The sequence below is a fragment of the Trachurus japonicus genome, chromosome 4 (genome assembly GCF_045865225.1).
Source record: "Trachurus japonicus isolate A0001 chromosome 4, Traja_1.0".
Lineage (NCBI taxonomy): Eukaryota > Metazoa > Chordata > Actinopteri > Carangiformes > Carangidae > Trachurus > Trachurus japonicus.
The window spans coordinates 16,479,104-16,490,449 of NC_140910.1; the positions used below are offsets into that span (position 1 = coordinate 16,479,104).

At 40.1% G+C, this 11,346-nt stretch overlaps 2 protein-coding genes across 7 annotated transcripts in view; both read left to right on the forward strand.

Moving 5' to 3' along the window:
• Positions 1–2,022, forward strand: part of myo9bl (myosin IXb-like) — a 56,823-nt gene extending 54,801 nt beyond the window's left edge. For all 6 annotated transcript variants that reach the window (XM_085774366.1, XM_085774362.1, XM_085774367.1 and 3 more), the window contains one exon: positions 274–2,022. Coding sequence is in view for 4 of the 6 variants with exons in the window: in XM_085774362.1 (XP_085630488.1) it covers positions 274–815 (542 nt within the window). In the remaining 2 variants the exon portion in view is untranslated. The remainder of the gene's footprint in view (positions 1–273) is intronic.
• A 3,004-nt stretch (positions 2,023–5,026) lies between these two features.
• On the forward strand, positions 5,027–10,745 carry use1 (unconventional SNARE in the ER 1 homolog (S. cerevisiae)). The gene is made up of 8 exons (XM_085774361.1): positions 5,027–5,168; positions 6,479–6,528; positions 6,842–6,920; positions 7,126–7,278; positions 7,420–7,435; positions 7,571–7,598; positions 7,804–7,966; positions 9,017–10,745. The coding sequence occupies exons 1-8, from the start codon at positions 5,070–5,072 to the stop codon at positions 9,197–9,199; spliced, it is 771 nt and encodes a 256-aa protein (XP_085630487.1). The 5' UTR covers positions 5,027–5,069; the 3' UTR covers positions 9,200–10,745.
• Positions 10,746–11,346: the final 601 nt, after the last annotated feature.

Genomic DNA, 11,346 nt, shown 5'->3' on the forward strand with positions numbered 1-11,346 from the left:
TGTTAGCATACGTCTGCACACCCATGTATGCATGTCTAATGTAAATGCATGTGTGGTACAGAAGCATGCTCAAACCTAATCCAAATGAATTGATCTAACATTTGGCACACCCTATCACAGCAAATGTTTGCTTAATTGCACCTCACTGATCTTAGTTCTTTGGTAGATAACATGGTTGCATGATCTTCCGTCGGTCTTCACTCTCTCTGGATTGCTGCATTGAGGAAAAATAATATTTTTCCAATTCTTCTCCATTCCCTTCCTCTTTTCCAGGACGAGGTGGCCCCCATCTGAGGAGGAACAGGCCCATTTGTCCACCCAAACCACCCGACCTGGCCCAGCGACCTAAAACCCTCATGGGGCGCATCTCTCTGCCAAACCTCACCCCTGCTAGCTCCACCTCCTCCCTGTCCAGCTGCGCTTCTACGACCTCCGAATCCTCCGGCCTCTCCTTCAGGCACCCGCTGAAACGCCGCAACCCCATCATCCCAGACACAGTTAAACTCCCCCCAGGCGTCGCCTCCCAGCCCGCAGCCACGACGAGCCCGACTCACACTCCTCCCGGAAACCGAGCTCCTAAATTCGTGGTGAGGAGAAGAGAGCAGCCGGGCCGCCGTAAAGACAGCACTCAGTCGCTGTACATCGACGGCCCTGAGGGCGAGCTGCGCTTCTCCTCCTGCCCTCCCTCCACTTGCTCCTCCTCCACATCCATCTCCTTGGTGACGCACTCTCCTCAGCACCACAAGACTCAAGCCTCAGAGGGCCAGAGACGTTTTTCTTTCCCCAGTATACATTACCCGGAAGATGATGTCTGATGAGGACAAAACAGAAAAGACGGAGAAGTGAGGAGCAGGCAATGGAAATGAACACGAACAGCGTGCAATGTTGCAACAGATGACAATGATGGGATGGTAGAAAGCCAGGAGAGGATCAAAATCAACACGATGATGTACTGTAGCCACAGTGGCTCTACAGAAGTAAGACGCAGTGGAGGGTGTTTGATGCTGTTGTCAGAGGGAAACTAATCAAGGAACTTGCTGATGTGTGTAAAGTCTCGTCCAACATTACAGTAAAAATGACCGGACAAGATGTTGCCAAGCACCTTTTCAATCATTTTGATAAATTGTGGTTACAGGAACACAGGCTGGATTTTCTGTAGCCTCGTAATGATGGAATTTTGTTTTTTCTCTCCTGTTTTTTTTTTTTTTTTTTTGGGGGGGGGGGGGGGGGATTTTTTGTTTAACTCAATTTTGCTAATTCAAGGAAATAATAAATGTTCCAGTCGCACTTTTATTTCTTAGTTCTCCCCAATGAGCAAAATATGCTCACTGAAATGTTAGCTAGTGCCTTGATAATGTACAATGATTTGAACAAGAAACTCATTTCTCATGTCATGATTGTGTGAACAGTGTTCGTAGTGGGGGGGGGGGGGGGTTGTTTGGAGGGGAGCCCTCTGTCTCAGAGTTTTGTGTTTATTGTACTGAACCGACACGAGACGGACATGTTCGAAAACAAGGACCTAGACATGAGCAGTGTGACCGTTGTACAAAAGGACCACAGTCTGTCCACCTTCACCTTCGACCTGCCGCACAGCAAAACACCAGATAGGAAGCCATCGCCTTCACACAGCAAAGGGAAATGGGAGCAGCACACGCCACTTTCTTCCTTTCAAGACCACACAAACAAAAACACAAACACCGGCCATTATGCAACAGCCGTGCCATGATGTCTTTAAAGCTCAGAGTCCTTGAACTCGACCTTTACCCCTTTTTCTAATGAACTTGGCTTCACTCAGCTGTGGACTGTCCCGTAATGAGCAGCTTCTGCTGAAGCACATTTCAGCTTTGTATGAAATGTAATACTAATGTTCCCCTCTGACTGCTGTTGTATGATGTCTGCTAGTCTGTCTGGATTATGAGGAAGATGTGTAATGTGTAACAGAGAGTGCATGGTTGGGATTGAATGACATGAGCTGTAAAGGTTATTAGTATTAACATGAAATACAAAACATGATGCTTGTAACATCCTCTGCTGTGTTGTTTGATTGGGTGCGGTTGGAAAAAATCCTTGGTGTTAATTTTGGAGCCATAACACATTTTATACAGTAGTAGATGATAAACACAGGTTATTAAAGGGTAAATATTCTGTAACATACTTTTTTTTGTGAACAATGAGTGATGACAGACCTCCCATCATGGGATGCTCCTCCATATCCACTTTCCTGCAATATTTTGACTGGTAATATAAAGCAATGCTACAAACGTATAAGAATTCATTACGAATTCATTTACAGGCAGGTTACAAACATTTTTGATTTCTGGAATAAAGTAACATTCGGTGTGAAAACACATCCTATATCATCACAGGGGTGAGTCAAAAAAAAAGTGCAAGCCTGTGATCCACTGATTAGATTTGTATTGTTTACATTTACTACATTTACAAAAGTAGGTAAATGTAGTAATTTGGCTTTTCATCATCATTGTTAAAAAACCACAGGATCAGTGTTTTTGCTGAAACTTCGACATTCAGTAATATCTTATTATTTATTTTAGCCTCTTCACAACTCCTACAGGGCAATTTTATATGAACTAACTGCTCTTCTATATTAACTATTAATATCAACTGACTGTTGATAAACCTGAGGTCTTCTTCTCACAGGTAAGTACTGTGGTGGTGACGGTGAGAGTCTGTCCACAACTGAAGCATCTTTACACTCCATTTACAGTATGGCAGCACAGAAGCTGGTCTGTTGTATTCACTGATGCTCAGCTTATACAAAAACACATTGTACCTTGTTGAGTGTAGCAGATGATTGCCTGCAAGATTTTTTAACAATCCATCATATTATATACAATAAATTGATGGGACCTGAATGACCTGCATGAGTGTCACACAGCAATATACTGACTGATAAACTGACATTTCAGTTTTTCTTTTTTAATTAATTTGCAAAAAAAAAATCTAAATTGTGCTGTCACTAAGGGATGGTGAGTGGAGATTGGTGAGAATATTTTTTAATATTACACAATTTCGGGTTTAAGCCAGACCTGCTGATCGTACTCTCCTCCCTAAATGAATTGTTCTCTGCATTAGTATATGATGACATTATGAAGGAGACTACATGAAATGAGGTGCCTTTAAATAAACCATGTCACGTTTTCCTCAATAATATTAACCAGAACTGTTTTCTGAGTGGAAATTGCAGATCCTCCCGTTATTATATTCTTTTTATAATGTCTTTCTTTTCGGTTTAGCTACATACATTGTATCCTCTCTTATGTATCTGAAGCTAGATCACCAACAGAGGCAAGCAGAGAGCTGCTCCAGGGCCCAAATTTGTGTTTCTTAAAATGGAAAAAAAAGAAAAGAAATGTGTACAGTGGTGTAAGCAGGGGTCTAGAAGCCCCAAACTAATTTAACACGCACATGAAATTATGTCAATCATGAAAAAGGGAAAATAAACAGTTAATAACGTAGCCTACTTCTGGATTAAATCTTTTACATAGGCTACACAGCTTTATAAAGTTTATTGAAGACGGCAAATATAGACTATGGTCGTGGCTGTACTACATGACATGTCATGTATATTTAGCAAGAATATACAGAACCAACAAGGCACATCAAAAAAACACAAACGGTAGTCAAAAGCATAATAAATCATTACAAAAATATAGTTTGAAGAAAATAAATACTAAGTCAAAGGTGGGTACACAATGGAGAAAGAATACAATAAAATACATAGAGAAAATAAAACAGCAAACAAAACAACAACAAAAAGAGAGTCAGTCAGAAGCTTCAGGAAAAAAAAACTTTTCATAGTAGTGACTCAAAATGTGTTGCTTTTTTTTTGTTGTTTATCAAATTGAGAGAGTTTAGTTCCATTAGAAAAGGAGCGACCATATTGATTTGGCACCTTTTTGTTGTTCATCAGGTGTTCAAGAGCGCGATCTTCTGGATTAACAGTAGCAAACGATATCTTCGTTATTATAAACGAGTAGCCAGATTGTGTTCATGTTTTTTGAATGAACGTAGGCGGGGACGTCACCAGAGAATTTTTTTTTTCTTTTTTCTTTTTTTCTTTTTTATAAACTTTATTTACACAAAGTAGTGTACAAGGCAACTGTCAATAAGAACACGGAATGCTCGAGGTAATGCACTTTGGGAAAATAACAAAACAAAGAAAAGAAAAAAAAACAACATAATAATGACAATAGTGCATGAATCAAATAAAGAGAGCAACAAAGTGAAAATAAATAAATTAAAATAAATCAAATTCATTACATAAGGCTAAAGTTTTTAAAGCTTTGGAGTTTTTGCAAAAATTAAGTGTGTCCAGATATGATTTACAGTAAGAGACGAAGATAAAAAAGTTGGGTTTTTGTTTTGTAAATTTGCTGGTATGTATATGGAATTTTGCTAATAGAATAAAAAGGTTGATAATAAATAATTTATTTGTGGGTATTTTCTTATCAAAAAGACCAAATAAAATAAATTCAATTTTGATTTTAAAAGGGGTATCTAATTTTCTATGCAAAAAAAGGTTGAGGTCGCACCAGAAGGTTTGACTGAAGGGACAATCCCAGAAGAGATGACATAGCAATTCATCTGTATGATGACAGAAGGAACAGAGAGGATCAACATGTGCTATATATTTTACAATAGTTGAGTTAACAGGATAACATCTGTGCAAAATTTTCAGAGACACTTCTCGCACCTTATTTGAAACAAAAAATTTCCTAGGTAGTAACCATGCTTTTTCCCAGTCAATTTCAAAATACAAATTGTTCCAGACAAATACAGAGGCAGGTTTACTAATTATGTCCCTTTGGATTAATTCCCTTATACATTTGTTATTTGTTTTATTACTCAAAAAAGGATCTGAGTTCCCAATATGTCTGTTTGTTTGAATAATTTGGAGGGTGAATGTTGGTGGAGGTCTGGTTGTAGAGGGAATAGCATCAAAAACAATAGCAAATTCTCTAGGCAGCACAGGTCACCAGAAAATTTCGTCACCGCATCGGGGGAGGATTGTTACGTCATACCGCTGCGACGGTGTGTCAGCATCAAACATGGCGTCCAGGTTAGAAATTAATTTTATCAGGTTGTTGTCTCGCTGTGAATCAATCGCCTCGGAAAAACGAGGGGAGACGGAGTGGAGGTTAGAGAAGGTGAGGAGACACCGCCGGGGAGGAGAAGTCGCCGCTCGGTCTTGTTTTCTTCTGACCTTCCTGAGCTGCAGTTAGCATGACGGTCGTCGGTGTTGTTGTCAGTCGCAACTGGCTCGTTAGCCACGTCGTCACTGACAGCAAAGAAGAGACAGAAAAAATACAGGAGCAGCGTTTTATTTCTTAAAACAACATTGAAATGTCTCACAATTTAACTGTTGGTTGAGTGCTCACATTGCTACAAGCTAAATTAGTTTTCTATACGAGTGACAGTGAATGTAAACACGTCGCGTTGCTCCTGAGCACAGGTGAACCCACCGTTATCAGCGCTACGGTAATACATGCATGGTTTAAACCATGGGCTTAAAAGAGGTTTAAACACAGGAAAAAACGAGCCAGTTAGACTGTAGCTACAGTTACTTTGTGTTGTTTTGTTGAGAGTTTGTTTTTAATTACTTGCTCACTGATATTTATGTCAGTGTAGTGGTCAGTGGTGGTGTAGTACCTGTATCTGTATCACATACGGTATATTATAGTTAGATAGTTTTGTTGTAGTGGGCTGGGCATACTGAAATATTAATGCATTTTAAGTGGATATATACATAGACTAAACCACTGGCAGTGGTCAAACAATTGGAAACAACAGCACCACACATCCTAACGACCAAAATGACCATCAGGTTGATCAACTCTGACTCCATCTCTCAGTTATTTTCGCCAGTGAATAGTTTTTTCTGTAAAATACCACCACCAGAAACTTAAAAAATGTGATTGTCAAATTTACCACAGCCACAGATTACATCTTGACCCGAGTCTGATAATAACTGTTCCAAATCTAAAATATATTGATTTGTCTTTGATTGGTTAAGAAGAATACCATCAAATGCTGCCATTTAAGAAGGTGAAACCAGTAAATGTTTGGCACTGACTTAAAAAATGATGCAGCATTTTTCCACACCGCCATGAACCTGCATGAAGCCTCATCCAGTTGTGTATTAGACCTGGACCTGATAACAAGCTAAATCATTCATCATTCATCGTCATTAGAGTGTGTTTTAGAGCAACCAGCCCTGATCTCAAAGTAAAATACTGTAGATTGAAGTGGCAAATTACTTTTAGAGGGTTCATAGACAGGACTAGATGGATGTCTTTTCTCTAGTTCAAAGAGTGTATTGAAGTTTTCAGAGATGCTTTAGTCTTATTTGATTACAGCTACAGTACACACACACATACACACACATACACACACATCAACTGTTCAAACATGATCTAAAGAAATAGCGTCATCACTGTTCCTGTCTTGTCTCCTCTAGTATGTTGGTGCCCTTGAAGAGATGTTGGTGGCTCTTAGGAAAAACCCGAGGTAACACCACCAACTCTTCACGTCTAAGTGTGTTTATTATTGCTTACCTGTAACATACATACAGTATACCCAGGTTGTCAAATGCTCACTGCCAGCTTGGGCCACCTACAGAAAAGCATCTTAAGATTTTCAACACTTTCCAACCACAATCCCTAGATCTCACATTTGTTATTTTATGTGTTTTCCAGTGTTATTTGAACAAAGAGTACCTGTGTCACTGCTCAAACCAGTTCTGTTCATGACCATGTAATGAATTTATGAAGAGATGTAAGAGTACAATTATTCAGTAACACGTATGTGTGTTTTTATCCAGCAAACCCACACCAGAGGTCCTGACTGATTACACAAGAAAAGTAGATTTTCTGAAAGGACTCCTAGAGGCAGAGAAACTGGTCAGTTTCGTTCTTTTACACATTCATTGCCTTTAAATGTGTTTCTCTTTTCCGCAACATGTACTAGATGTGTTTGAATATTGTCATTTTTATATTCTGTGTAACCTTCGATTGATTCATGTGACTCTTTTTTAAATGTTCTTTTCTCTCTCTCTTTCATTGGGGCACTTGTCTGATCTCATGTCTTTCCTTCTCTCATTCACAGTCTTCACCAACAGAAAAAGCTTTAGCCAATCAGTTCCTCGCCCCCGGGCGAACACCGACAATAGCCAATGAGCGGATGCCTGCCAGTAAAACTGTTCACATGCAGACGAAGGCTCGGTGCACAGGAGAGATGAGAGACGAACTTCTTGGCACGGTAGGATGAGCACAAGACTGACGTGTTTATAATCTCAAAACCACTGTTATATTCATACCTTGCCAAAAAGTCTGTCCTTACCATGTTGGAAATTTGAATGTCTAATTAACTAATAAATGTTCATTTGTTGTGTCATTACAGGCTCTGTCAGGCAAAGGTAAGAATTATTTTGCAGGTGAAAGGGAACTTAGTTCAGTTTCTCCACTGAGAAGCGTCTACTATAGTATTTATTTTAAACAAACTATAATTCTGGAAATGTGTTTTTAATCTTCCAACTCTTTCCCCTTCATAGGCACAGAGGCAGACTTAAGAAACAGAAGGTACTTTAAAAAAAAAAAAATCAATAAGAACTACTGATGTATATAGCCATATTATTGATACATCAATGTGTGTAACATTCAGTGATTTCATCCAAAATGTTCAGGTTCATTTGCAGTTGTTTAAGTCATACATTTATTTTTCATTTGTATTTATATCAAGCCTTAAATGAAGCTGATTATGATAAGACTGTCTCACTGTGTGCAGAGGTCTTCCTCTGGATGAGCGTCAGTCTGCTGCAGAGCTGGACGCCGTCCTACAGCATCACCACAACCTGCAGGAGAAGCTGGCGGAGGACATGCTCCACCTGGCCCGAAATCTGAAGAACAACACCATGGCGGCACAGAACATCATCCGACAGGACAACCAGGTAAGTGTCACAGTATTCACCATAACACTGTACACTACACCCCAATCATATGAAATTTACTACTAAAATATTATACATTTCCACAAATTGCCCTTCTGGGATGATAACGTTTACCTTACCATAAGATTTTCCCTGTAATTACACCAACCACACAGATCTAAGTAATACATCTCACTGCCTGTTTCTTACTTCATTTCATTTGGTTTTAATGAGACAAGGGTTGGTTAATATTCAACTAATGCACAGCAGATTATCAATTATTAGCAGCACAGAAACAAATTAGTGTTGATCAGGGAGGACAAAATGTAATTAATGTCATAGATGATGTTGTGTGAAAATGTTGCAGGTCAATACTGGCTTTAAGAATAAGCTGAATCAAAGCCAACATAATGGCGCCCCCCATGCGTCATGTTGTGTAGCACACCAGCATTCAGGAAGTCAAGGTGTGGCGTGTCTGTGCCATGCTGGCCCTCCTTTTCACAGAGACGTCAATCCAACCTCCACTGATGCCTTCAAGACATAATATTCTGTGTTGCTGGTATTACAGAGACAGGGTTAAGGGGCAACAGTACAGCCTTAAATAAGCTGCGTGAAAGGGGCTAATGATTAGGACAGTGACTGGAGGACAAATGGATGTTACAGTTAAATTTAAAGAGAGAGAGAGAGAGAGCTCTTTTACAGAACGTATAAGAATATTGCTGTTCATTTATTTTAGTTAATGGCCCAGCCTTTTGTCACAGCTCAACATTAACACAAGGAAAGTTATGGGGCTGTTTTCTTTAGATTTGGATTTAGAAGGATTTGTATGTGACATTTGTTATTGGTAATATTTATCATCAATAGGCTAATGTGTTTCTGTGCCACTAATATATTTTGTCCTCTGGATGTCACATGCCTCAGCTGTCCACAAGTGGGCAGTATGAGACAGATATTCACCACCACAACCCTGTGAATTCACCTTGTGCGGACTAAAAATGTATCAGTGATTATTGATTTCACCAAACAGACTTGGAGCTCTGACCGCTAAATATTTATCTTGGCATTTCGCAGACTCTGAGCCACTCCATGCGCCAGGCGGACCTGAACTTTGAGAAGCTGAAGACGGAGTCGGAGCGACTGGAGCAGCACACCAAGAAGTCCGTCAACTGGCTTCTGTGGCTGATGCTCATCCTGGTCTCCTTCACCTTTATCAGCATGATCCTCTTCATCAGAATCTTCCCCAGACTCAGATGATGACTGTGTCCTCACAGTCCTGAACTGTTAGTCCCACATCCTCCTGTGTTTACAAGAGCAGTAGCTACATACGCCTCCATAGATCTACACAGCATGTCTGTATGTGTGATACAGATCAGTAGTGGTCAGAACCAAAACAACTCAGTCTGAGGGACTGAAAGAGACTTCGCTTCTCAAAATGAAATCCTTCCTTTTTGAAACAGTCTGATGAAAGAACGATGCAGAAAGCGGTTTGAAGTATCAGTATTCATTTTTTTAAACAGCACAGAAGACGAATCGAGGTAAAGAGCTACTCATAGTCTTAATACCCAGACAGCAGGGGCTGAGCCTTAATTATTTTTAATCCCTCATCAGGGCGGCTACGAGCCATTCGCTACATGTATGCACTTTCTCACTTAGGGGAATAAAGTCAAAGTTGGGCTTTATTAGAACGTTATTTTTCATCATGCATATATGTATATAAATATATCAGAGAGAGTTTATGAACCGTCCACCGTCTGCTGTACGTTGCCCTGGAAATCCACAGCGTCATTAACTTCAAGTGAGTCCAAAACAATCTGACTCATAAAGAGCTAAAACACATCATTTTAACCCCACTGTTTATTATTTATAAGAACTATATGAACATTCAATAACTGGTTTATAACACACTGTAATGTTGGTGTAAGGCATTTTAAATTAATGTGCATTATTTATCAATAGCTGTCTAATAGTTTCCCATGTGAAGATTAAACTAGGACTTAAAATTGATGGAAAAATACATTGATAAAATCTTAAATCTCTTAACAACTACATTATATAGTGTTATCAACCATTTATAGGATGTTTATATAATGCATAACATTAAATGAAGGGGGGTTAAAGTGAATTGTTCTCACGTGTTTTACCGAAAATGAAATGATACAAATTACAATAGAGGTTTCTAAAGCCTGATGCTTTCAACATTTTCATCTGCTGTCACAAGTTTTGGAAACATTCGTCATCAAGAACTTTGAGCTGTTTTTCCATCACTCTGCACATTTCTAATATCCTCAGTCCTGTTCACGGTTCAAGAGTCTGTGTGTTTTGGAGGCTGATTCCATATGTGTATGTCAGGTAATGATCGTCTGTTGTTGTTGGTAATGTATGTGGAGGCTGCTGGTGTTGGAAGTAAGATTTTGTTCTTGTTACATGACTGTAAGCCCATGTTATAAACACTTGCATATTGTTCAGAGCCGCAGTGAAAGATAATTCCCTTTCCTTGACAGAGTAATAACGCTGAGTGCTGTATGTGTGCTGTGGGAGTTGTTAATAACCTTTCTCCATAAACTGAAATACCAAAATCAAAGCCTCTCTGTGTGCAGAAATAACCGATGCAGTGACTCCACATGGCCACTGTGTGTCAGTCACGGTCTTACTTTATGAGCACGTAATGACCTCCATGACCCTGATGGCCTGATCAAGCCTTGAATCCTAAATTAACCCCACTACTCATTTAGAAGAGATCTGAGGATTGAAGTACAGCTAAATAAAGGCAGCTGGCCACAAAAAAAGCACATGACAACCATATATGACTCTGGGTAATGTGTGCATTTGTCAACTTTTGTCATTTAGCCTAAAACGGTACGGTATCAGAGCTTGAAGATCGTATATATTTTAATGCAGGCTAAGCCAATGAGGAAGTCTCTTGCAGGTTAACATTCCTCCTGTGTTGTCTGTGTGACTGTCATCTGAGGCCCGTGGAGCTGACTGGCTTGCCCAGGCTTGCAGCGCTCTCTGCCCCTGGCCGTCTTTCCCTCTCTATCTCTCCCCTCTTCCTACCCTGCCTGGCTCAGCCGAGGCCCGGCCCGCCGTGTATTTTAGGATCCCTGGGGGGTATTTTGCCTGCTGGAAGCCAAGGTATGCAGGCCACCAGGAGACCAAATGAGGTTGTGTCACTGCGGAGGATCATCATCCCTCAGTTTAATCACAGCTGTTTGCGCCTCCATTCTCAGGCCTTTGCTAATGCTCTGGCTGCGTGCTCTGCTCTCTGAGGCTGCAGCTCTGCTTTTGAACTCAAACTGCAGTACATGACTTCATCAGCGGTTTGGTTTTTCATGTTCATTATGGTTGTATTATCCCATTAAAAGAGAGGGACTGTTACCCATTTGTGTTTTAGTTTCCCACAT

Excerpts from the sequence above, each read along its gene's own strand:
- use1 (XM_085774361.1), top strand. The coding sequence starts at position 5,070 with ATGGCGTCCAGGTTAGAAATTAATTTTATCAGGTTGTTGTCTCGCTGT. Across the intron at positions 6,921-7,125 it reads TCCTAGAGGCAGAGAAACTG|TCTTCACCAACAGAAAAAGC; the intron begins GTCAGTTTCGTT and ends TCTCATTCACAG. Across the intron at positions 7,967-9,016 it reads TCATCCGACAGGACAACCAG|ACTCTGAGCCACTCCATGCG; the intron begins GTAAGTGTCACA and ends GGCATTTCGCAG.